The sequence below is a fragment of the Prunus mume genome, linkage group LG8, assembly GCF_029339155.1.
Source record: "Prunus mume cultivar Tortuosa linkage group LG8, ASM2933915v1, whole genome shotgun sequence".
In the NCBI taxonomy this organism is placed as follows: domain Eukaryota; kingdom Viridiplantae; phylum Streptophyta; class Magnoliopsida; order Rosales; family Rosaceae; genus Prunus; species Prunus mume.
Genome location: NC_142705.1, coordinates 22,662,373 through 22,689,219, shown reverse-complemented (window position 1 = coordinate 22,689,219; position 26,847 = coordinate 22,662,373). Strand labels below are relative to the sequence as shown.

General features: G+C 37.7%; 2 protein-coding genes and 1 pseudogene across 10 annotated transcripts; 1 reads left to right on the top strand and 2 right to left on the bottom strand.

Moving 5' to 3' along the window:
• Positions 1 to 414: 414 nt before the first annotated feature.
• EGY1 (Peptidase M50 family protein) lies at positions 415 to 6,623 on the bottom strand. Of its 2 annotated transcripts, XM_008245913.3 has the most exons (10): positions 6,101 to 6,623; positions 4,871 to 5,335; positions 4,606 to 4,746; positions 3,668 to 3,769; positions 2,952 to 3,163; positions 2,751 to 2,801; positions 2,602 to 2,671; positions 1,022 to 1,090; positions 808 to 858; positions 415 to 694 (listed from the first exon to the last, which is right to left on the bottom strand). In XM_008245913.3, the coding sequence occupies exons 1-10, from the start codon at positions 6,455 to 6,457 to the stop codon at positions 536 to 538; spliced, it is 1,677 nt and encodes a 558-aa protein (XP_008244135.2). In that variant the 5' UTR covers positions 6,458 to 6,623; the 3' UTR covers positions 415 to 535. The 2 variants fall into 2 exon arrangements, 1 of the variants encoding a protein (XP_008244135.2); XR_016122820.1 differs by lacking the exon at positions 415 to 694 and having other exon boundaries at positions 812 to 858; positions 2,521 to 2,671.
• Positions 6,624 to 12,247: 5,624 nt separating this feature from the next.
• LOC103342303 (plant viral-response family protein (DUF716)) lies at positions 12,248 to 16,859 on the bottom strand. Of its 8 annotated transcripts, none has more exons than XM_089042827.1 (5): positions 16,306 to 16,859; positions 14,921 to 15,947; positions 14,276 to 14,389; positions 12,957 to 12,996; positions 12,248 to 12,515 (listed from the first exon to the last, which is right to left on the bottom strand). In XM_089042827.1, exon 2 carries the CDS (start codon positions 15,902 to 15,904, stop codon positions 14,966 to 14,968), a length of 939 nt encoding a protein of 312 aa, XP_088898953.1. In that variant the 5' UTR covers positions 15,905 to 15,947; positions 16,306 to 16,859; the 3' UTR covers positions 12,248 to 12,515; positions 12,957 to 12,996; positions 14,276 to 14,389; positions 14,921 to 14,965. The 8 variants fall into 8 exon arrangements, with proteins under 8 accessions (XP_088898953.1, XP_088898948.1, XP_088898951.1 ...); XM_089042822.1 differs by having other exon boundaries at positions 12,248 to 12,507; XM_089042825.1 differs by having other exon boundaries at positions 14,317 to 14,389.
• A 7,080-nt stretch (positions 16,860 to 23,939) lies between these two features.
• Positions 23,940 to 26,166, top strand: LOC148915079 (uncharacterized; annotated as a pseudogene).
• The last annotated feature ends 681 nt before the right edge of the window (positions 26,167 to 26,847 follow it).

Below are 26,847 nucleotides of genomic sequence, written 5' to 3'. Positions count from 1 at the left end.
GATACTAGATATGTTTTCACCAATATAAACGTATAAACCTTGTTAGGGTTGTAGGAATATGATGGTTTGATTAAAAAAAAGTCTAACTAGAGTTGCAGGAGCGTATGTGGGGTTCAATGAGCAAATTTATTTTTATTTTACAGATTTTGTCCTTAACGATAATTATGTACAAAGATAAAATAGATTATTCATATTTAAAATCAGTATATGGTGAAGAAAAAAAAATAATGAGGTGCAAATAAAATCTCTCTTTGGTTATATTCACAAATCCTAAATGGGAGGACTCAGGATCCGTTAAGTACCAATTTCCCTTATTCTTTCTATTTACTCCCATTACAATTTCCCTTGTATTGAATTTGCATGCATATATCGCTCGTATTAAATAGGGTGCGTTACATGTCTCACAAGGCAAAATATCAAATATGAAAATTGGCATTTTACTATGTTGAATGCATATTGAATTCACCAACTTTATAGCTATCGCATCCCTATCAAAATGTTAACAGACCAAAAATTAACTTTCACGTTTAATACATCAAAATGTGGTTACAAGTCCTATACCTAGCTCCTCCGCAAGCTCATCCCATACAGGAAGAAGTGTGAGTACGACAAGGAAAACTGCCACCGTGACAATTGTTTTTCTCCATGTTCCAACCTCTGTTACATCATTTAGGCAAGGTTTCTCTGGAGTCCTCTGAGCATATGGATCAAAATAATATCATGAGATGGGGAGCTTTTTCTCTTTTGATAAAAGATAGAGGATTGTTGAAATGTGAAACTGAAATATATAAATTCGTATTTGCAAACCTGGCATATGAGCACATAGAGTCCCCATGGAAGTGACAGAGGTCCGCCGAGCTGAAGGAAGGAGGAAAGAAAAGAGTAAAACTTAGCCAAAATTGGAAGAAATGTAATTATAGAGACGATGGGGGAATACATGAAAACAACCACAAGCCGAATTACTGATTTGATAGATTGTGATGTGAGGCAAAGCGTGATAAGTTGTAAAAGTTAGACATACCACTCCCAATCCAAGCAATGTGTATGTCGTCAAGCCAAAGGCAATTAGGGCATTTTTTCCAAAAGCACCCTGCAAGTATTTTCCATAAATGTCATGCCATACAGAAAATAACTGGCTTTCGCTCAAGGTAGCATTTGAAATTTTAACTTGGACAGTAATCCAACAAATAAACAACTGTTATTCCATGTATCATGACCAGATGTATACTTGGAGAAAGAGGGTATGAAACAGAATTTGAGGGGGAAAAAACTAAGCAAAAAAGAGAAGAAACTACTGGCTACTATAGCTGGTACTAAAATCTGTGAATATCATACAAGTGAAATAGAAACATGTTACTCAAGATAGTTTTATAAATTTTTTGAACACTAGTCATAGAAACCAACATCAGTTATCTTTTGTATTGGGCAGTTGTACATACATTAGAAGCAGAGAGTAGGTAGAGCAACAGAAAACACATTTGTAAGCAAGATAGGAGAATAACTACTTACTATTGTAACTCGTACAAATTTCTGGTCTAGCATTGAGACACATACACAGTGAGAGAGAGAGAGAGAGAGCATATCAAGATTATATATATGTACTCCTTTTATAAGCAACACAAGATCATTTGACATTTATAAAACTATTGTGATGAAATGCAAAGGCTTGGGGATGTCAAGATATTGCAGACATGAGATGTTGATTGATTCTAACAGTTTATCACTTTTTGGGAAGTGGTTGTTTTTCAGAATTGGATTCTAAGAATGCCATAAATATTCCTTAGAATGGGGTCCTTATAATCCCAAACAATCAACCGTTCCCACCAGTGTTTGCAAATGCTGGGAATGAAAATGTTTTTAACAATTTTATTTTTTGGAAGAATGCCGCAAGGATAAAGTCGTTTGTCTCACAAATGGATTTGCACATACAACTCCAACATAAAATACATCTAAGCGGTTTCCTCAAAATTATCTACTGTAAGAACTTCCCCCATAGTAACTTCCTACCCCAGCCACCTTTGTGAGAACTACCAACTGCTCTTACAAGGAGAATTGTTAATCCTCCTAGCTCTTAAAGCCTGATAGTGAGACTTAAGATCAAAATGACATACTCTTTCAGGAAGACACGTCATCCTATTACGCTCATCTGGTCTATCATTCACAGAATATAACATATCAGAATGGAACTATCAATTACAGCTCCTAATCATTCATCAGACTATAGATGTTTAATTCACCATAGCCACCCCTTTGACTAATCTATATAGTCAGCCACCAAGCATCTTTAGTAGAAGCAATAAGGTAGATCTATGGGAAGAACACCTTTAATGAAGACTGTCCACACCAAATACTACAAACCAAAATAGAATCTAGCTACCATAACTGCAGAAAGTCTACCTTATACTACTTTATAAATAAATAAATAAACAACTAAAATAAATTAAATACATATTTCATGAACTCATCATAATAACAATCAGAAAAGGAAATTCACTGCACAACTGAACTAATATTTCATACCAGCACCATGTTGTATCTTCATTTATCAAACCTCAAAGATGTAAGTTTACCACTTCAAAGCAAAAGGAAGGAAAAGGTCACCTGCACAGCTCTTCCACCATCAAGACACCCCACCGGAAGCATATTAAAAGCTGTTGTTGTCAACCCACACCTGTATTATTAAACTTGAGTCATACGCATGCTACGCATTACAATACAGTTATTAAGATAGTCCAGAATTAGTACATTACCAGCCAGCAATCATAAGAGGATGAATTGGAACAGTCGCAGCATGCATTGATCTGCATGTTTAGTATAGTACCATATCAACTATGAATATGATTATTGAATCAAAAGGGTTTCGCAGGCATTGTATCTATAGAAGCCTTCTTAGCTCACATGCAAACAAGATTTTCGCTTTAATAATGCACAGAGGTAGAGGAAGGACATACGCATAACCAAGAGTAGCTCTACTGATAAGTCCAAGAAGCAAAGAACCCTGAAACAACATGCTTGGAACCTGCACTAGATCTCCTGTGGCATTGGGGTTAGATGAGAGCAGCAGACCTACTGCAAACATTGACAGCGACAATGCAGCACCAGCAAACGGGCCCGCAAGTGATATGTCGACTTTTGTGCTCCGATCAGGAAGAACGGATTTAAACTACAAAACCAGTGACTGATCAGAAGAAATTCTCTGGATCATCATTGATTACAAACAAAGACTTGGATTCTAGAAGATGATAAGACAAGGGGGTCTAGGTGCACAGATGACCTAGTTAAAGAAAAGGTAATGTCTTGGTAAGACTACTGCACCAAATGACATATCTAATCTATTTAAAAATAAAACATGGGAAAAAATAATGATTCAGAATAAAAGCCTATTTAAGAAGCCATGTTGAGGGGAGGGGGTTGACTACACTGACATCTAGCCTGTGCCCGATGAACTAGCAAAGACCTCAACCTTGGTTACCTATATAACAAAAATTTAAGGAAGGTTCACATCTGATAATAAATTATCGAGAATCCAAAACAAGAAGGCTGATCTAAAATTACCCTTCAACCTTGATAATATGGTTATATCAGAATTTTTCCAGCAATAATTTTATTCTCAAAAATCAAAAGGAAACCGAAAAAACCCAAGAACCAAAAAACAGATTAGAGGTACCTGAGTGATTGCTCCAAAACTGCCAAGAGTAATATTAGGAATGAAGAAAGGAATGCTAAGTTTCACTTTATTTGGGAAAGCAGCGAGAAAATGCCCAACTTCCTGCATGTGATTGACTCTATCATGATCATATTCAAATAAGGTCAAACATCAAATCCAAATAGGAAATCACAATTCAAAGAATATGGACTAATTCATCAAAATTTAAAAAATCATTTGGAGGAGGTTAAAATTCGAGTATGCCTAAAATAAAAAGAAAGAAAAAGTTAAGAAATGAATAACTTTGATTATTCTGGCATTCTCACTCAAAACATATGCAAGTCATCGTATTTCCCTTCAATTAAAACTGACACAACTTGTAGACAAGTATCGAAAGACAGAAATAAATGTTCTTTATTAATTAAGTCTGAGTGGGAGCTTTTGGCTTACAGGAGTCATAATCAACAGATTTTCCAAATTACATACTCCTGTCTCTTATACTTTCACCATAATTTTCGCACACACATAAGCAAGCAACTAGAAATTAATTTACAGAGTCAGACTCGGCAAGCATTCATTTAAATTCTCATATCTGAAAACTTCTGTCAGTTTAAGGTTTGATGTACTTATTTTGGACAAATATGATATGTTTGAGAATGAGAGCCAGTAATTGCAAACAACAGAACAAAAAGGATAATACCCAATTTCATTTCTTCATAATAGCATACAATTAAGATCATCAGACTACATCATAAGACTAAGTCAACTGGAACAATAAGCATGTTCTTTTTCTTCACAAGCATCAAATCTCACATTAAAGATCTCTTATGCATGGCCATAACAGATGGCCTTAAAGATCCTACTAGATGAACAACAATGATCTATAGTTTTTTTTAATTGAAATGGAAATGAAAAACTTGACTAAAAAGCATAGTGCAACAGCAAGACAATTCACTTACGTGAAATAGCAAAACCCCCAGAACACCATATGCTAGGGGCAAAGCCGAGTCTACAAAGGGAAATAGCAACTCCATATCTGGTGGGTCAATGGCATTTGGATCTGTGAAATATTTCACTACCTCTGGTGGAAGTCTATTTATCTGTTTAAGAAAATGCATGAAAATAAGTAGTCACTCTAAATATGAGAAAGAAATCAGTTGATGGACCATTTATGACATCATGAAATACAAAGTTTAAAATAAAAAAGGAAGTGTGTTGGCGTACCTGAGATGCAATTCCTAACTCTACAGATGATCCAATTGTTAGAAGGAATAACAAGAAAGCAATTACATATTGCCAAAGTGTTGTTGGCCCTGGTTCTGAGACCTCTTTCCGCAGCAACCCAAAGCTAACACGTGGCCCACCACGTGGATCTAGATCTTCTGCATTGGGTTCCTCCACCATAAAAAGGTTGTACTTACTACCTGTGACCTCAGCCAGTAGACACTGGAATTTGGCAAAGACATCTTCTCTCTTTCCCCTCAAATTCCCGAGGAAGAGAATACCCTCGCCAAGGTCTCCAAAAGGCTCCTCTTTGGTCACCCAAAAGGTAGAATAACCAAAGAGCTTTTCCTTAATCAGCTTTACATCAGCAGGATCAACCTTCTCGGGTCCAAGGAGTTCCATCAGTTTGAAAGAGTCAACTTGGAAATTATTGTAAGCGGGTCCAAGTGGTGATATAGTTGGTGGCTGAAGAACACATTGACACATTAGACTACGAGAGACAGTGTTATGTTATTATGTTAGATGCATGCCATTCAAGGTAAGACAATATATATTGTGTGTGAGTGTCTGCATGTAATTCATGAATCATTCATGGCGGATTTTACCAAATCAGCAACAATTGATGAGCTGCAGTCCATCTCATTTGTTTTTCCTTTGAAACTGAGCTCTCAACCGTTGGAGACATTCGACAGCTGACAGGTAAGTCTGGATTTTAACTAAATCCGGAAGTCCAGATGAGATAACTATTCTTCCTACGTATACATGCATTTAAAACATAAACAGGAAGCTTATTCAACACCAAGTTCTTAAAACAATCCAACAAAACACTAACAGGGAATATGAATTAAATGCATCCTCAAGTGAGGCAGCTAAAACTCATAATTGGATTGCTGGGATTTTTGGTTTCTACTATCATAAAGGTCATACCATCATCAACTGCCAGTCCCACATAACCTTCACCGACTACTATGGTAAATTCTACAAATATGGAACCGTATATTCCTTTTTAAAGAACCCAGAACTGGATTTTGATGGCTATACCAATTTCTTTATTTCTTTTATAAAAAGAAGTCAAATTAAATATTTAAATTCAAACTTCAATTGTCGGTAACCAAACTGAGAGAACAACAAACTAATGCAAAACCAACATGTAAATTGTAATGCAATTACACAAATGGATATATATAAAAAATAAAAATAAAACCCATGTCTCAAAGTTAAGCAATGTACCCTGGAAGAAACCGATGGAGGGTCAGAGTCATAGTCGTCCGTGCGTGTATCTTCAGCCGCTTCTGGCGGCGAAGCCGTTGTTGTCGTCGTCGTCGTGACCGAGTCAGTTGTTGACTTATTACTACTGCCGCTGCTGCTGGTCTCTCCTTCATGGTTACCATTATCACTAGAGCTATAACATCTAAGCCTACGAAAACTCCTACGCGGGAACCAAACTCTCTCGCTCTGTATGCTTCTTCTGCACAAGAAGCATGAACTCTTGGGCTTCTTGGGTAATCTGAAATTCGGAATTTGACGGGATTTGACAGTGGAATTGAAATCCAGGGTGCTCAAAGTGCAGGTAGTGAGCGTTCCCATTCAACTCAATCGCAAACCTTGAATTTAATAACAAGACCACAAAATTACAACATCATCTGTCTGGAATTTGCAATAGCAGAGCAGGAGGGAGGAGAGCGCTGCACTCTTCAGCTCGTTTTGATGTGGCTGAATAAGTGAATATCCAAATGACGTCTGGAAAATATCCTTTTTAAAATTTTGTTTTTTCTCTATCCTTTTTAAAGGTGAGAGATTTCTCTTCTTTTTTTTTCTTTTTTTTTCCTTTTTTTTCTTTTCTTTTTTCCCTCTTTAAGACTGTATGGAAAACGAAAGTATACGGATATGAAACGGAAAAATACTAACTTGGGTTATATTGTATTGTTGAAGTTTATTTAATGCCTTTAATGCTCCAAATATACCAACAAAGCATATAATAACCTACAGTCCCATTCTCCTAGACCCTGTGGTCCAAGGAAACTATGGTCACCCACCAAAAAAAATTAGGGAGATTTTGGAAAAACACAAAGGAGAGAGAAATTTTGTAAAAGAAGTCAAAATGACAAAATTGCCTTATTTATTTTTGGATTTCTTAGGAATCTTTTACATTCATGTCTTTAATTTGAAAGTTGAGAGGTTTTTCTGTCTTTTTTAAAAAGCTTTGGCTTTTTTCAAAAATGAAAAAAAAAATTTGGCTAAAACCTAAATTTACTAAAAATTTAATCTAAAAGTCTAAAAAAAACCTAATTTAAAATTATAATATATCTTTTTACTGCGGCAAAATTGATTATTAAAAATAAGTTTTTGAAAAAAAATTAAGATAAAGTGACCAAACAACCACCACCACCGATAAAGAAAGGCAGAATTACCACGACCTCCACCACCTATGCCCCTTCATAGAATGGAAAAAATTAAGAATGCTATGCACGACCAACTCCAACTTTAAAAATATGAACATAATCTTTTTTTAAAATCTCTGCACAAAAAAAAAAACCCAGATGCATCTCACCACCCTGTTAATTCCTTTTAGTTAAACCAAGACCTAACATAATTACCATGTGCATTAAGGGTTTTTTAACAAGGGATGAGCTCAGCTAATTAGGGATCCCTAGCCAAACCTAACAAGGAGACATCCCTCAAATATCGACTGGGATGGGCAGAAATAGCTTTGCTTACATATAGGTTTTTTTTTTTTTTGTAAAAAAATTTGGATAGGGCCTACCCTGCCCTTGCTGTAGAACCGCCACTAGTTTTCACTCTATTTTAACATTTATGAGACTCTTGCCATTGAAAGTTGGATTTGTCAAGATTTTCTATTGAACTCGAAACACAAAACTAGAAATGGCAAAAAGCTACTGCAACTACAAAAGCGAACTAGAGTCTGGCCAACAAGCAGAGCCGTTCTTGAGATTTTGAGGGTCTTGTGCGAAACTTAAAGAATATTTCTTTAAAAAAACAATCTATTGAATCTCATAATATGCACAAATAATAATCTTCCAAAAGCCACTAGAGACCTCAATTTTTGAAATTCTTGTTACTATAATTCTTCATCCAGATATGACAAAAAAATCAACAACAATACATTTCCCAACCCATGCAATGTTACATGAGTTTCTGTACAAATAACTTAATCATACGTTGGAAGAAGACTTCTTATTAGCCAATGAAACTCTGTAATCTACTACAAAAGCTCCTTCACCCAACTTTTTCTTCATAGCCAGTCATGGACAAAACAAAAAATTCCAGCCATTTGTATAAACAGAAACCAAAAGGAATAAAAGTAAGACAATTTGTAACAGATATAAATGAAAACAATAACCGATTACATTACAGCTAGCCAACAAGCTAATCTAATTATTACAGAGTAAAAAGTATAATCCAACCACTTAATTAAACTACCCACATGCAAAACAAGAAGAGAGAGTCGAAGTTCCCTCTTTTAAGAGTAACGGTTGTAGAGAAAATTCTACAAAAAATATGAAATCAAAAGGTAAGTATTGAACGAGCAAATCAAAAGGGATATGCCATATTTGAGAACCCAACTGAGTAACTTAACACTAAGCCCAAACACAGCAAGTGAAGGGCTAGGGGGTGAGAGGGCGAGAAAGAGAGACGAATACGAGAAAGAGAGAGGAAGAGAAAGAAACATGTCACCTTGCACAAGTAGGTCAGAGAAAACGACCCAGAGAGAGAGAGAGAGAGAGAGAGAGAGAGAGAGAGAGCTGAGAGGGAAAAGAAAAGGTCATAAGGGCCCAATAAGTATGTATTTATACTTGGCATTCCCAAAATGTCTAGCAAAGGATGGTATTTGGAGAAGTAAAAAGTATGGCTTGATGGTATTTTACGGTATTTCCCCTGGCAGCCCGATAATTGTATATTTATTTTTATATTACTAAATATATAATATAATATGACAAAGCATAAGTTACTCTAGAGCCATTCCTCATTCCTCCTAACCATACTCTAAAATATCGATAATATCGACGAAATATCGAAAATATTATCTTTTTTTCGGGTCAATGATATTTTGGAACGTATCATACACATATCGTATAAATATCGATAATATCAACAATAATATTGGAGAATATCAATGTCAATAATTTCCTTCACACTTTAGAAACATTTGGCCAAATTATCGCGATAATATCGATAATATCGAGATTATGAAAACAATGAAAATTTTGATGAGTTATTGTCATATCCCGGGATCGGCTCCGCTGTATCATGATATTGTTCGCTTTAGGCCCCCTCTCTGCCCTCACGGTTTTGTTTCTGGGAACTCACGAGCAACTTCCCAGTGAGTCACTTATCCTATGATTACTTTAGCCCCAACTCGCTTAACTTCGGAGTTCCCATGACTCCAAAGCCAATGAGCTCCCAAAAGGCCTCGTGCTAGATGGAGGTGGGCATGTACATATAAGGCATATCACCCCTTCTCCGTTGATCGAAGTGGGATATTACAATCCACCTCCTTTAGGGGCCCGACGTCCTCATCGGCACACTCGCACCACACGGCAGGGTGGCTCTGATACCAAATTGTCACATCCCGGGATAGGCTCTGCAGTAGCACGATATTATGCGCTTTGGGCCCCTCTCTACCCTCAACGTTTTGTTTCTGGGAACTCACAAGAAACTTCCCAGTGGGTCACCCATCCTGGGATTACTTTAGCCCCAACTCTCTTAACTTCGGAGTTTCCATGACTCCGAAGCCAGTGAGCTCCCAAAAAGTCTCGTGCTAGATGGAAGCGGGCATATACATATAAGACACATCACCCATCTCCGTTAGTCGATGTGGGATGTTATAGTTATTTACACTAACACCCCCTGAGGTTTCTTGTGTTTTCATAAAACCACATCATATCTCAAAAATTACGCAAACAACCCCTAAGGTTTCAATTTGTTTTCACAAAACCCCCTTTTGTTGCTTATTTGTCTAAATTTGATGATTTCATTGAAAAAAAACAACTTAAGCAAATGACAAAATTAACCTCAATGAAGTATATGCAATCTAATCATCAATCTTTGGATAAAAAGAGTTTTGTGAAAACAATTTAAAATCTCAGGTGGTGTTCTTCTAATTTCTAAAACCTTAAGGAGTTTTGTGGAAAAGCCGAAAACCTCATAAGGTGTTAGTGTAAATAACTCAAATTTGAACCTTATAGGAACTCTATGTGGTACTAAGTCACTTATGTATCTTACCATACAATGTATAAAGTGTAAAATATTGTAGTAAATCATTATAAATAAATGAATATGGTTTGTTTAATTTTCTTTAATCAATTACTACATATTTTCGACACTCGCAGTGTTTGTCGGCTCGCTATATAATCAACTTAAATCAGTTAAACCCATTATGCAATGCATTTACTTCCAATTTTTTGTAATAAAACCATGGTCTAAAATATTGATGGTTTCAGAAATATCTATAGTCCAAAAACAGGGAAATTTCGATGGAAATATTGGAGTATTATCAATATCGATACAAATTGAATAAAAACCACGGAAATTGTAAGAAAATCTTGAAACAATTTTTTGAAACTTTGGAGGATGTTTATTTAGTATATTATCCATTACCTTATCACAAAAATAAAAATTAGAAGGAAATGCATTGTATGATGGGTTTAACTTATTTAAGTAGATTATATAGCGAGTTGACAAACATTGCGAGTGTAGAAAATATGTAGTAATTAATGAAAGGAGATTAAACACATCATAATAATTTATTTATAATGATTTACTACAATATTTTGCACTTTATATATTGTATGGTAAGATACATGAGTGACTTAGTACCACATGGAGTTCCTATAAGGTTTAAATTTGAATTATTTACTCTAACACCTCCTGAGGTTTTTGGTTTTTTCACAAAACTCTTTAAGGTTTTAGAAATTACAAGAACACCCCACGAGGTTTTAAATTGTTTTCACAAAACTCCTTTTTATTGTTTTCACAAAACTCTTTTTCTTTAAATGACAAAGTTGGCCTTTGAGATTAGATTGCATATACTTCATTGAGGTTAATTTGTCATTTGCATAAGTTTTTTTTTTCAATGAAATCATCAATTTTTGGACAAACAATCAACGAAAAGGGGCTAGAAACATATTTGCATATCATAACTTGTGTAAGCACATACGACAAATTCATGCATACCCCGGTCGGTCTTCCTTCTCGATTAAGCATTGTACTGGGCTAGAAACATATTTGGGCCCAACCTTAGATTTTTCAGACCTCAACAGCTCCTAACTACACAACTACTACACACCAGCCCCTATGAATCCCTCTTAGGTTGCTGCAAATGGTCCACCTATTCCTCCTGCAGATGGTGGAAAAAATCATGGAGGAGCACGGAGCTTGCATATGAGAGTATATTGGCAATTGTTACTCTATAATCATCGAAGCCTTGCTTTTCTCCTTTCAAAATAAAATTTTCCCCTGGCCAGATGGGATAGTTTGATGCTAATGTTAATATTATTGGTGGATTTGTTAAGTTCTTTGGGTTTCCACTCTCATTTTACGTTGTGTTTTGTAGGATTTGCAGTGAAAAAAATTACCTTACAGTTAATCTGTGTATAATCTTCTCCAAATTACGAGGCCATATATCTTCTTTTGTTGTAGTGTGTTGCACCTTGCAAGATAAATTTTTTTATATAAAAAAAATAGGGAATTCGGGGTGAGTTTGAGAGTCCAGATGGAGAGGGGGATGGGGTCAGGTCAGGTAATCCCATTTTTACAAATTTATAAATAAACTTAATTCTAAACATGTATTTATAAAAAAAACTCAAACACTATTTAAACATAGAAACACACCCAAAATCAACCACAAAATCAACAATTGCATATTTTTTGGGTGTGTTTATAAATGAGTTTTGAGTGTGTGTAATGATGAGTTTTGGGTGTGTTTATAAAGTGTTTTGGGTGTTGGGTTTTTTTATAATTTCAGCCCCCATTTTGGGTGTTTTAGTGAAACTCCCTACAATTTTTGACAATATATCATCATCCCTACAGGTGTGCAAGGTTGTGGTGATGATATATTGTCAAAAATTATAAATGATGTTAAATTATACAATTCTTTTTGTGTGCAGGAAAAAAGTTCCTACATGTTCTTTTTTTGGTACAAGCTTTTGTAGGATGGAGTTTATAAAAATATTCATTGGGAGTAGAGGTGAAAGAAATCAAGCAATTGAGCTATACCTCACTGGCAAATTCCGTCCATGTTATTTATTAGGTTTAGGTATAGGCTATATATGGTTAATAGGAAGTTGATATACAAGTAAACCCTACCCCAAGTGAATTACAATCACCACAACGACATGTATAAGGTTGTCACAACAATTGCCACAACATCTACTATATTTGAGTCGAATACCCGTAAAAAGTTATTGAAATGTTATTTTGACAGAGTTAGCTTAGAACTGATAGAGTACAATTGAAACCAGAGACAGTCCATTAACAAACTAATCTAAACTACACAAAACATCTCCAAAGCAGTCGAATTTGCAGCAGCAACTATTGCTGTAAGCATTCCGAGTTTCGCAGAACCATTGCCTTGCCACTCAAGGAATTCACAGCTTCTTTATGACCTTCAAAACCAACTGTGTTGCTATGATTGTCAGAGGACAGACAAAATGAAAAAAGAGCAAAAGATGACAAGATCAGATAAAACATACAATTACTGGAATCTGCTAATCTAGTCTTAATGGAATGGCTTGCCAAAGCTCACATATGAAATAATAAAGGATTAAAAAAGGGGGGGGGGGGGTCTAAAAGAGAATTCAAACTACATTGGGATAGTTCAATTAAAAAGTAAGAATAGGAAAGTTCAAATTCTAAAACCCTTGTTTCTTCCTCAACACCACATCAATAATCTCCATTACATATGTTAACTAATTTCTCATTTGCACCAGCAGCATATATCTCTACTAAAAAGGTATATCCTAGAGGTTATAAAGTATTTAAAAGGTGCACAGAAAGATGAAATGTGTACCATATATAATAACATCTGCATAATCACTACAGCATAATGTAATGGGAAAGAACTTACCGTAGTGTTGATACCCATGCTCTAGCTGCACCAGGAGTCTCTGCACAAAGGAAGTAGTCTTTTTTCAGTGCGGTCCCAATATATAAAGAATAAAATTAAGGTTAAGGAGCATGCAAGTTCAGAACCCAATCCAGGTTTACAAGAATGTTTTCTATGGCAGTTAAAAGATACTACCTCATTTTCATTTCTACATAACCAAAATACTAGATACTGAAACAGGATCCATCACACTTTGGCATCCCACCAAAAACCCAAATGGAAAAAGAAGCCATGTAAATAATTATTGAAATTAGCATGTCCAGCATTGCCAAATACAAAAAAATGCACGTAAATTATGATATATAAAACTAATGGAATCATGTATATCACGATTTGTGTATTGTAGAATCATACATAAAAATTATACAAATTTATAAATAAACCCAATTCTAGACATGTATTTATAAAAAAACTCAAACACTATTTAAACATAGAAACACACCCAAAATCAACCACAAAGTCAACAATTGTATATTTTTTGGGTGTGTTTATAAATGGGTTTTGAGTGTGTGTAATGATGGGTTTTGGGTGTGTTTATAAAGTGTTTTGGGTGTTGGGTTTTTTTATAATTTCAGCTTCCATTTTGGGTGTTTTAATGAAACTCCCTTAAAAAATAATAATAATAAATCCCACTTGGTTTAGTCAAGGTCAGGTCAAGACACAAGGCGTGAGATATGAAAAACTCATAACTAGCACAAGAGTTATTGGCTGTTGCTGTCAATTTCTTAACAAAATCACATAAAGAAACCATGTAAGCAATATGATTAATCTAAGCTAAAAAAGGCTTTCTAATAAATACAAAATAATTTAAAGAAAGGAGCAGAATGTGATACTGAAGGAATTTTGCAGTATCAGAAGAATCTCAAATACCAATTTGGAAACCAAAACAGAAAAAAAGCAAAATTCTTAGCAGAACTAACCCAAAATGTCAACCAAATCCAATTCAAAGACTTCACACTTGAGAATCTCAATTGAAGCAAAACTGACCTAACTAACCTATTTCCTTGACCTAATGAAATAGCCGGGAAAGACATCCATCATTTTAATATACACAAACAGGAAAGCACAAACCAAACAGAGGGAAAACCCACCATAAAAAGTGACTAAATAACAAAAGCGAAACCCAAGAACCATAATACAGAGGATATATTGCTAACCAAAAATCCCAAAATCAGCCTTAGAAAAAACACAAGCAAACAAAGAGGTATTCCACTCTAATACATGTAAATCTCAACTAAAAGCTGGAGGAATTCAATAAACCAAGAATGCATCACACAAACTTTCTCATGCAGAGGCACATCGTGACTGTGTATATATACACTTGCACATTATATGTTAAGGATGATGAGGATGACTACGACCTCCAGCACAAAAACCGCCAGCACCCACCAACACTGCATCACACAAACTTCGCAAATTTTATACAATTCTACAGACAAGACTTTGATGGGAAATTAAAAAAAGGAAGAGATTATTAGAATCAACTTCTAAGAGAACATGGTAAGCTCTATAACCAAAAACTATTGTATTATAGGGTGGCATTGTTCACAAAACTACCTTAACATATCCCTCTGCTACACCAGACAGTCTTCTTGCCACACTAAACAAAAATGGAATTTTGTGATTAAATTCCTTTTCTCTTCGCAACCTAATGTCTTCTTTCTGTCCATTATGTACTAACTACTAGACTTCACCATACATACAAGGAATCCTATCATAGGCAATCCATAGACAAAAAATTGCCAACGTATGTACCACGGCCCCAAAAAAAGAGAAGCACTGAGCGGGGCATAGCAGTTTGTAACTGTAATTATAATGAAGCTAATGTTAATGGCATACACACAAAATCAAAATCTCCGGGATATCATCATAGAGAGTGATTTAAAGAAAGAAACAAACAATCAATCTAGCAAAGGGAAAGGTACCTCTGATTCTCCTCCTCAATGTCGATTGTGGGGGTGTGGTTGTAACTAAGCCTGGGTGCCGCTCAAGGCTTTCATCTGAATGTGGTTGTTGTGGTCGGAGGAGGGAGCAGCGTTGGGCAAGGCCTCGTAAGAACCCAATCTGCGGATGCCAACGGACTTGGAAACGACGGCATAGGTGACCATGACAATGAGCAAGACGAACATGACATGGACCAAGAACACCAAATCCAGAATGGCCACGGCCCTGAAGCGGGACTCGTCGAGGTCGCACTTGGTGGAACCCTCGACCCCACTCACCACATCCAGCAGCCTGTGGCATCCCTCCGGGATGAACGCCTCCACATACAGCGACAGCCCCGTCTGCAACACCCACAGCCCCTGCAGGCACATGGCCGCCCCCAATCCCACATCTGCCACAAACAACCTCGGCTGGCATGCCAACACCACGCACAGCCCTGATGCCACCGCCGAGATCCGACCCGACACCGAGTCACACTTGGCCTGCAGATCCGACATCTGCACCGAAGCGGCACCCCACGAGACCAGGCACTGTAGGTAGAAGAGGGCGGCAGCCAGGCCAAAGACGAGATCGGAGGGCAGTGGCAGCACAGATGGAGCCCATTCCGAGAGCAGCAGAGCGAGTGTAAGCAGCAGAAACAGGAAGAGGGAGGCTGCGGACTGCAGAGAGGTGAACCGGTGGACGGGGGTACGGCCCTTGAGGAGTGGATCGGCGTCGAAAGAGGTGAAGGTCTGGTGGGCGACGGCAACCATGAGGAAGGCAATGACGGCGTAGAGCTGCAAGTACCTGAGGCGATGATGATTGGAAGACGAAGACGAAGAGGAGGAGAAAGGGAAGGGGTGGTAGGGCTTGGCGGCGTACGACTGTGGGGACTTGAGGTGGTTGCGGGTGGTGGCCACCATGTGGTAGAGTCCCAGTGACACCAGTGCTGAGGACGACAATATCTGGTACAGTAGAGCTGCCATTTCAATCTATCTCTCTCTCTCTTTTCCCTTCCCTTGGAGGAGTCTAAAGTAAACAAATAACAGCAAAAGCAGCAGCATCCAATTTTAATTAATTAAAACCAAACAAGATAGATAGATACAGAGGAATTGCAGTGCAGAGGCATGCATAAGTTAAATGAGAGACGGCCAAAGGTCAAAGTAAGCAAGCAAATTAAATCTAAATCTCCAAGATGGCAGATCGATGATCAATCATACATACAATTAGCATTTAGCATCAATCCTATAGATAGATAGATCAGGAATGAATCATTATACGAACAAAATCAAATCATATAATTAATTAATTAATTAAAGAAGAACAAGAGAAAATGAAAAGAAAAGCTGAAGAAACGAAGTTAGGAGGAGCTCCGGAGCTGACTTACCTCTCTCTCGGAAAAGTTGAAATTTCGATCGAGGCTGGATAATTCACAGCGGATCCAAATTCTGAGGCTGAGGGGGGTTTTTCATTTTCCTTGTCTTCTAGTTTTCCTCCTTGGGTAGATGGCTTCCGAGAGAAGAAGAAGAAGAAGATAATCGACTGGAGATGGGAGATTTGAGGTTTAGAGATGAATGCCCAGAAAGAAAGAAGAGATCAGAAAGGCCAAACGGTGGGCAATGAAAGAAAGAACCAAGGAATCAATGATGTGCCTTATTTTTATGGAAGAAGAAAAGACAGAAAAAACCAACTCATAACATGAGAGGGCTGGCTGACGGAGATGGTGGGGTACCGTACAGAACAGAGGTAACTGCGGTGGTGTCGGGTGGGAGGCTGGGTGGGTGCTGTAGCTGCTAGGGGAAGATCATCGAGGTTGGGTGGGTTTTGTTTTTAAATTTTTATGTTCGTCCTACCAAGTTCTTCAGGTCTGCGCATCTATGGTTCTCTGTTTTTATTTTTTTATTTTATTTTTATTTTTATTTATTTTAATGTTTTAAATGTGCTTTGCTTAATATTTGAACCCTAAAGTAATATCAAACCAATCAAAAACTTAAAAAATAGTATGATACGATGTTATTCGGAGTGCACCGAATATAGTATAATTTAGTCATGCTACTTACCCAGAATATTATCAAACACCTTATAATATTATAGATAATAATGTAGGAACATATATTTCGGCAACAAATGAGCTGATGACACGTGGAAAATGGAAATTCTCTAGGTCAATTAGTTACTTTAATTAAATCCTATTTAATTAGGGAAATTATAATTGATTTAATATGGGAATATCTCTCTAAATCAAGGGTGAGATTTCCACCAAATATCCTTGATTAATTCTAATCTCCTATTTTTGGGTCAGAATAATCCTAATTAAATAAGGATTATTCTTCAAATCCTAATTCCAAAAACCCTAGAGAAATCACTCTCTTTCTTTCGTCGCCCATCTCATTTCTCTCTCCTCACATAGTTAAGTGCCACCCGACTCTCCTCGTGAGAGAAAACTCCATCCATTTTAGCTATTGTCGTATCTTTATCAAGTTGTCATTGTAGCCGAGATTGACAAGCTCCTAACTGCCAGCTTCATTAAAGAAGTTTCCTACACAGAGTGGCTGGCCAACGTTGTCCTGGTGGCTAAGAAAGACCAAGGTAATTGGAGAGTGTGCTTAGACTACACTGACCTTAACAAGGCATGTCGGAAGGACAATTTTCCACTGTCAAGAATTGAACACCTTGTAGATTCAATTTCCAGTAACCAACTACTAAGCTTCATGGATGCATACACCGACTACAATCAAATCATGATGCATGGGGACGATAAAGCAAAGACTTCTTTCATAATTGAAAGAGGTACATATTGCTACAAAGTCATGCCATTTGAGTTGAAGAACGCCAAAGCAAAATACCAAAGGCATGTGAACAAAATTTTCAAAGAGCAGATCAGTAAGACTATGAAGGTCTACGTAATTGACATGCTAGTTAAAGCTCACCAAACGAGCATATCACATTAAGAATCTTATCGAAACCTTCAGTCTGCTCCATAAGTACTACAAGAAGTTGAATTCGAGCAATTGCACATTTGGAGTCTCATCTGGCCTATTTTTGGGATACATAGTCACCGAAAGAGAAATCAAAGCATATCCAAATCAAATTAAGGCTACCCTAAATATGAAGTCGCTTGCCACAATGAAAGAGACACAAAGTTTAACAAGCAAAGCAGCAGCTCTCAACTTATTCCTTTCAAGATCCACCAACAAATGCAGGTCATTCTTCAAAACCTTAAAGAAAGGTTAAAGAGACAAGTGAGATGAAGAGTGCGAAGTAGCTTTTCAAAATTTGAAGACCTACCTCACTTCATCTCCCCTGCTCTCAAAACCCGTATCAGGCAAAGATTTTTTCATCTAGCTGGCGGTGACTCAGCTGTGAGCTTCAGTTCTCATCCGAGAATAGTTGGGGGTACAACATCTAATTTTCTACACGTCGAAAGCCCTCCTCGATACAGAGACCCTCTATCCGGAAATGGAAAGGCTCATTTTGTCCCTTGTAGATCCCACATAAAGTTAAGACCCTACTACCAAGCTCACCGAATCATTGTCATGACAAAATTTTCTTTGAGATCGATTTTTCATAATCCCAATGCTTCTTAGTGACTCATGAAGTGGGCTATCAAATTGAGTCAGTATGACCTCTTCTACCAGCCGAAGGCTGCCATAAAACCCAGGCTTTAGCAAATTTTGTTGCAGAGTTCACTTCATCAGCTAAAGAAGATAAGCTGGTCAACAGATTCAAGGAAAGTTCAAGAGCAGACGGGACCTCTTCTGTCGATCTTGACATGTCCAAAGACGTGTGGCAGTTGTTCATAAACGAAGAGTCAAATCACAAAGGAGCTGGAGTAGGCATCATTATAATCACCCGAAGGGAACCTTATTGGAGCAAGTCATCATATGGGTTTTCCAACCTCAAATAACGAAGTAGAGTGCGAGGCACTGCTAGCTGGCTTACGGGAGGAAAAGAGTTGTTGATCAAGAGGCTAGCCATCTACTCAAATTCCCAACTTATAACCAATCAAGTGTCAGAGGAGTACATGGCGAAACACCCAATCACGATTCAGTACCTAGACAAAGTCCTAGAGCTTTTGAATATATTCTCTACCTTCACCATCCAACAAGTTTCCCAGGCAGAAAATACACATGCAGATGCACTGGCAAGCCTAGGATCAGGGCTGGACACCTAATTCAGACATTCAATTCTAGTTGTGCACATTGATCAACCACGCATCAAAGAAGAAGAGTAGCCGGACCTGATGCATATCGATGAGGATCCTAGCTAGCAATACCTTATCATCAACTACTCTGTAAACAAAAATTTGCCCAGGGAGAAGTGCGAGGCTAAAAAAAATCAAGCAGAAAGCTACAAGATATTACATGAAGGACAACAAGCTTGTTTGAATTTCATATTCTGGTCCTCATCTCACCTGCATCAAGTACCTGCAAATTTTCGAAATGCTTTGTAAAATCCAGGATAACGAATGTGTAAATCATGCTACGGGCAGGTCACTAGCTTAGAAAGCTCTCAACATAGGCTACTTCTGGCCTACCATGCGCCATGACTCTATAGAGTATGTCAAAAGATGTGATCGGTAACAACGCTACAAGCCAGTCCTAAGTTTACATGACGAAGTGTATCATTTGCAGAACAACCCATTGCCATTCATGCACTGGGCCATCGACTTAGTGGGTCCCATGCATCAACAGTTGCCAAGAACGACATGATGATCGTCGCCACCGACTACTTTAGTAAATGGATCGAGACCAAAACTCTATCATCTACTAAAGAAACCGACATGGAATGATTTATCTAGAGAAACATCGTCTATCGGTTCGGCTGCCCACAATCGCTGGTCATTGACAACGAATCGCAATACATCGGCAAACAGATGATAGAGTCCACTCCACTTCAGTTTAAAGAAAGTTCGAGTTTTTCAAAGAAGTGTTCGAGAGAAGATCCAAAGCATCATAAAGGAGATGCATGACAAAACATCCTAAGGGCGACATATGCAAACTGCAGAAACGTCCTAAGAGAGAAGTAGGCAACCTGCCAAAACGTCCTAAGGGAAACGTAAGCAACGTCCAAAACGTCCTAAGAGAAACGTAGGCTACCTACCAAAATTTCATAATGGAGACATAGGCTACAACCAAAACGTCTTAGGGGAGACGTAAGCTATAGCTAAAACGTCCTAAAGGAGACGTAGGCTACCTACCAAAACATCTTAAGGGAGACGTAGGCCACATCCAAAACTTCCAAAGGGAGACATAGGTTACCTGCCAAAACATCCTAAGGGAGATATAGGAAACTGCCAAAATGTCCTAAGGGAGAAATAGGGAAACTGCCAAAACTTCCTAAGGGAGATGTAGGCTAATTGCCAAAATGTCCTCAGTGAGATGTAGGTCAACTGCCAAACTATCCTAAACTTCTCCTAAAACGTCCTAAGGGAGACGAGGCCAATTGCTAAAACGTCTTAAATGAGACATAGGCCAACTGCAAAAATGTCCAAAGGGAGACGTAGGCCAACTACCAAAAATTCATAAGGGAAACTTATGCCAACTACCAAAAAGTCCTAAGGGAAACTTATGCCAACATCCAAAGCATCCTAAGAGAGAAGAAATACAATATCCAAAGCATCCTAAGGGAGATACAGAGAAGCACCCTTTAAGTAACATGTGGATAAATATTCTAGCATCCTAAGGGAGATGCCCAACCAAGAGGCCAATAGGTCCACTCAAGAGACAATTCACACAGTTGCCCAACCAAGAACGCCAGCATGCTACGAAAAGAGGTCAGCATACCTAAAAAGAATAGGAATCAATAGATCCAGAAGTTCAGGTATATTAGTGAGAAGTCGATAGGCCAAAATTCAGCAGATCAAATGAAGTGTTCAATCGTGACCAATACACAAAGCCACAAAGCTACAAAGAAGAAAAGTCTTCATCTACATTGAAACTTCATCAGCTGCAACCACCCACTTATCAGCCTCAGCTACATGCTTATCAGTTGTAGCCATCTACTCATCGACCTCGGGTACTGCTCATAGGTGCATCCTGCTTATCAGTTGCAACCACCTACTTGTTAGCTTTGGCTACCTTTTCCACAACATCATCCTTAGCCTCATCAGTTGAGCCCTTCATTGCTTCATCCTCCTCAACTGCAAACTCATCAGCCATCGTCTCACCAATTGCCCGTTTCTCAGCCGTATCTGTATCTGTGATGGTATCCTGCTCACCTCAAGTGGAAGATCGAGTTAACCATCCAAGTCAACATCACTAGATGGAGGCAGACCACCTTCTTATTTTCATGGCCTAAAAAACTTTAGCCATGTACGGCTCTAGATCAAACTTTTTACTAATCTCCTCAACCACAAGTAAAAGACAAAAGTCAGTTGGTCACAAGAACTCACATATAACAAAAAAGAAAAAATTATATGCGAGGAAAGCAGATCAACAATTCTAGACTTATCATAGCAAGACATTGCACTAGCCAGCCAGCATAGCCCAAGGCATGGCCCAAACCACATGGCAAGCCATGGCCTAAGTCGCACAAGGTAGCATGTCACAATCCGAACAGGCCCAAGACTGCAGGAATAGCCCACAGTCTTGGCAGCAGAGAAAAAAAGAAGGTAGCCATAGGCAAGTGATGGCCACAATGACAAGCCAACTGGTCCTCACCGTGAAGAAAAAATTGAAGAAAAATAAAAACCCTAGTGTGACTTATCTTGGTGTGCATGGAAATTCCTCTCCTCAACAAGTAGTACAATTCTCTAAGATCTCTCTCACAAGCTAGAAAGCAAAGGAAAGCAAGTTTGCGATATTAAGAGGAGCGAAGAGAAGCCTTGCATTTACAGCAGTTGGGTATCCTTGACCAACAAGGAGTCACAAGCCTATTCCCAAGAGTCCAACTCATAATTGGAAGCTCAAACACAATTGGAAAGCCTGGAGAGTATTTCACATCTCCTCCCTGCCACATACGCGCCATGCAGAAGCTATGAGGCATTTGTGGGAGCATATATTTCAGCGACCAATGAGCAGATGACACGTGGAAAAGAGAATTTTCCTAGGTCAAATAGTTACCCTAATTAAATCTTATTTAATTAGGAAAATTATAATTTATTTAAGATTAGAATATCTCCCTAAATCAAGGATGAGATTTCCACTGAATCTCCTTGATTAATTCCAATCTCCTATTTTTAGGTAAGAATAATCCAAATTAAATAATGATTATTCTTCAAACCCTAGCATACAAGGTGCCTATAAATACATGGCTACATAAGGCATTCAAGATAAGTGCCACCACACATGGCTAAGGCCACTTGGCTTACCTCGTGAGAGAAAACTCCATTTACTTTAGCTATTGTCATGTCTTTATCAATATCAAATCGAACTAACTTAGGCATCGGAGTGCCTTTGGCTAACACCCCCCAGGTGTGGTCTATTTACTCCAATTTATTTTGTAGGGATCGAAGAAGAAAGAGAAGGAAGATCAAAAATCGAAGAATAAATCCGTGATTCCTTGTGCAGATTTTTTGTTCAAATAGATAAACAGTCACTACTCTCTAGAATAGATTAATACTATCCGACAGAAATTAGTTAGTACAGTCCGACATACCAAACGAGCTGTTAGGTTCTGCCCCAAAAAAAAAAACTTAAAAAGGGAATAATAACTACTCAAACTACGAACGAGCATTCGCTTGCAAATGAGTGATCTCATGTTCGAATCCCCATCTTAGTAGTGTGTGTGAAGTCTTAGGTCTTAGATTTGAACCCCCATGACATCTTGGTAGTGTGTATGTGTGTGAGAAAACCAAGTTCCCCCACCCCAATATTACGGGTGAGCATACGAACTGCAAACAAGAGAACTAAACATAACCAAACTGAAAAAAAAAATCGTTTGACCAGAAAAGCAAACAACTACTCAAGAATCGGACTAAACTAATTTTGTCTGGTATGGTTCACGATTTTGGAATATGAAAATGGTTGATTCACCGAACCAAATGGGCCACAATAAATGGTTAAATGGCACTAAAATTCAAAGATTGAAGCCATAAGGAGTCAAAACCTGACTTGCAACCGCAGACTTCCGTACCAAACCACTACACTAATAAGCGCTTACAACTCTAGAGCAATAAAAAAATAAAAAAATATTATGTGATAATGAGTTAACCTTAGCCGCACCAAACCACTTTTGCAATTGTAATAAGTTAAGAGCATCCACAATGGTAGTGTGTAAAGGTGGATGTATGCTAAATTTACACCTATTACCATTGGAAGTTGCTGTAGTCAGTGGCGGATCTACAGTTGGGTCAGTGGGGTCACACAACCTCTTGGAAGCCATGGAAATAAGCTTAGAGGTCCCTTGAAGCTGCTGGCATGACCTCTTGGAGCTACACACCAAGTGGTCGACGAAATGTCGGAAAGAAGGAAGGGGTTTCAGGCTGAAGTAGAAGGTGGCACGCATGAGTTTTTTATTATAAACAAACTGGGCAAACGACGCCGTTTTGGCCCAGGAATTTTTAATGACCTGGCCAAAACGACGCCATTTTGGGCAGGTCGAATAAAAAGACCAGCGTATCCTTCAGCCACTGCTTCTCCACAAACCCGATTCCTCTATTCTAAAACCCCAATTTTTTTCTCCTCCAACCCTAAGTTCCTAACTCAATCCCCCCCTTCCCCAAACCTTCAACTCCATCTCCTTCCTTAGTACCACCATTGAGGTGCCTTTGTGCTGTCGTCATCGTCACCGTGTGGTGGTGTCGCCAACTACTCTCTTTGTTTTTGCTCATTGTTGCTGTGAAATTTCACAATTCAAGTAAGCTCTAAACCCTATGTTACTATGTATGATATATTTAATTTAATTGAAACCCAATTTATATTTATTTTGATTATATTGTGAGTTTTTATTTTGATTATTTTGTATATGTAGAATATATTTAATTTAATTGAAATCCAGTTCATATTTATTTTGATTATATTGATGGTTTGTTTATATTGTGAGTTTTTATTTTCATTATTTTGTATATGTAGAATTATTATGGAACGGTTTTTTAAGAGAAAGTCATCATCGGGTTCGGGTAGTTTGGTTAATGTTGATTGTTCAAATAATGTTGGTAGTTCAAGAACTCCAAGTTCAAGACAAAGTCAGTTAGATGGTGTTTTGGGTAATCTTCAAGCGGACCCTGGATTAAGAACTCGATAGATTATGATGCTAATATGAGAGATGAGGTCCGAAGATCATATCTACAAAAAGAACCTTGTTAACCTAGAGGTCATAATTTCCCACAAACTAATATGTCAAGAATTAATCAACGCTTCATTCCATAATAGTTTGATGAGTTTGATTGGTTGGAGTATAGTATATCTAAAGATGCGGCATTTTGTCTCTATTGCTATTTCTTTAAAACCAATTTTGAATAAGTGGGAAGTGAAGCTTTCACTGGAGATGGATTTAAGAATTGGAAGAAAGGGAGAGAAAGATTTAAGATACATGTTGGACCGGTTGGGAGTGTTCATAATAAAGCTAGAGAAGCTGCTACAAATTTGATGAATCAAAATACACATATTGAAACGGCAGTGAGGAAACACCTCAACCAAGCTCGTAAGGCTTATCGCACATGCTTGAATGCATCAATCAAGTGCACTAAGTTTTTATTGTGACAAGGTCTTGCTTTTCGTGGCCATGATGAAAGTGCCACTTCAAGCAATAGGGGAAATTACTTGGAGCTATTGCAATTCCTTACAGATAATGATGATAAAGTTAGAGAAGTTGTGATGCAAAATGCTCCGAGGAATCTCAAATTACTACCTACTTGCATTCAAAAAGAAATTGTGAATTCATGTGCCCTTTGAAACACTTGATGCTATCATGGATGGTCTAAAAGATAGATTCTTTTCAATATTGGTGGATGAAGCATGTGATGTGTCAGTGAAAGAGCAAATGGCTATGATGTTGCGTTATGTGGATGACAAAGGCATGTAATTGAAAGATTTGTGGGTATCCAACATGTTACCGACACTATTTCAAGTTCACTAAAGGATGCTATTGACACATTCTTTTATCGCAATAGTTTGAGCCTTTCCAAGCTACGAGTTGAATGGCCTTAAAACAAAAATATTGAGAGAACAACCTTGTGCATATATTATGTTCATTGCTTTGCTCATGAACTTCAACTAGCTCTTGTTGCCATAGCAAAGAAGAATATAGACATTGTCCCTTTTTTTACAACGGCTAATAGTGTGGTTAATCATGTTGGAGCATCTTGTAAGCGGCGTGATTTACTTAGAGGGCAACTCCAAGAAGAGCTTGTGATAGCTTTTGAAAATGATTGTCTTATAACAAGGCAAGGCTTAAATCAAGAAACAAGTCTCAAACATGCCAGTGACACACGATGGAACTTGCACTATGTTACCTTGATTAGCATCATTTCTATGTTTTCATCTGTGGTTTATGTTCTTCAAATGGTTATTGATGATAATACCAATGATAGTGCGGGTGAAGCAAATAAGTTAATGAGAAAAATACGTACTTTTGAGTTTGTGTTTCACCTTTTCTTGATGAAAGCCATATTGGGACTCACAAATGATTTGTCACAAGCATTGCAAAGGAAAAATCAAGAAATTGTGAATGCAATGGCTTTAGTGAAATCATGCAAGGAAAAGCTACATTGGATGAGGAACAATGGGTTCGATGCATTAGTTAATGAAGTATCTTCTTTTTGTGACAAACATCATATTGATGTTTCTAACATGGAAGAGGCATTTATACTTCCAGGGAGGTCAAGGCGTAATGCTCTAATAAAGACAAATCATCATGATTATCGTGTGAAGCTCTTTATTTATGTTATTGATGAGCAAATTACGGAGTTAGAGGATAACTTTGATGAGGTAAATACCGAGTCGCTTATTTGTTTGGCATGTTTGAGTCCGAAAGGTTCATTTGTAGCTTTTGATAAACCGAAGTTACTTCGTCTTGCTCAATTTTATCCACAAGACTTTTCGGATGAAGATCGTTTAGCACTTGAAGATCAACTTGAGATTTATATTCATTATGTGCGTTCCAGTAGTGATTTCTCTCTATTGGAAGGGATTGATGATCTTGCAAAAAAAAAATGGTGGAGACAAGGATGCATCAAGTATTCAATTATGTGCATTTGCTCATTACATTGTCTTTAGTTTTACCGGTTGCAACTACTTCAGTGGAGATGACATTTTCCGTCATGAATATTGTTCACTTCGAAACAAAATGGGAGATCAATGATTGAGTGATAGCTTGATTGTTGATATTGAGAGAGATATTTTTGCTTGTATTGAAAATGAAGCTATAATACTACGTTTTCAAAATATGAAACCTCGTCATGGACAATTATAGTTTGTAATGTTGTTTCTGTTATGAATTATGAATGAAAGTACTATGATTTCATTTTTAATATCTTTTTTCCATCCTAAATTTTTATTGGGACTTTTACACTAAGACCCCTTGTGGTAGGATTCCTGACTCCACCACTGGCTATAGTGGGAGGATGTAAAGGCTTGTAATTTTACATTGACCACCGGATGTGTATAAAAAGATGTTGAGTTACATCCATTTTTACGCCCATTTTGTGGACCCCACAAGCAAGAATGAGGAGAGACGAGAGAGAAGAGCATCTGAAAAGGTGATTCCACTCTCCATGTACATGCAAGTAGAAGGATACTTTCCAGAAAAAGGAAAGTGGTGGGCCACATGGAAGATAAAGCGCAGATGAGTGGCCCAAATTATTTCTTTTTGAAAATCAATGACCCATATTTAATTGCATTTGATTAACACACACAAAATCAAATATAAATTTTCCCCATTGGGACAAAAATCACATTTACATTCCCTGGAGATGTAAAGGGGATGTAAAAGTGGCTTTACACCTCCAAATTTACACACCACCATTGTGGATGCTCTAAGAGCTCAT

Coding starts and splice junctions, on each gene's coding strand:
- EGY1 (XM_008245913.3), bottom strand. CDS start 6,457: ATGGGAACGCTCACTACCTGCACTTTGAGCACCCTGGATTTCAATTCC. Junction 2,672..2,750: donor CCTCTTATGATTGCTGGCTG/GTAATGTACTAA, acceptor TTAATAATACAG/GTGTGGGTTGACAACAACAG. Junction 859..1,021: donor CATTGCTTGGATTGGGAGTG/GTATGTCTAACT, acceptor TCCTTCCTTCAG/CTCGGCGGACCTCTGTCACT.
- LOC103342303 (XM_089042827.1), bottom strand. CDS start 15,904: ATGGCAGCTCTACTGTACCAGATATTGTCGTCCTCAGCACTGGTGTCA.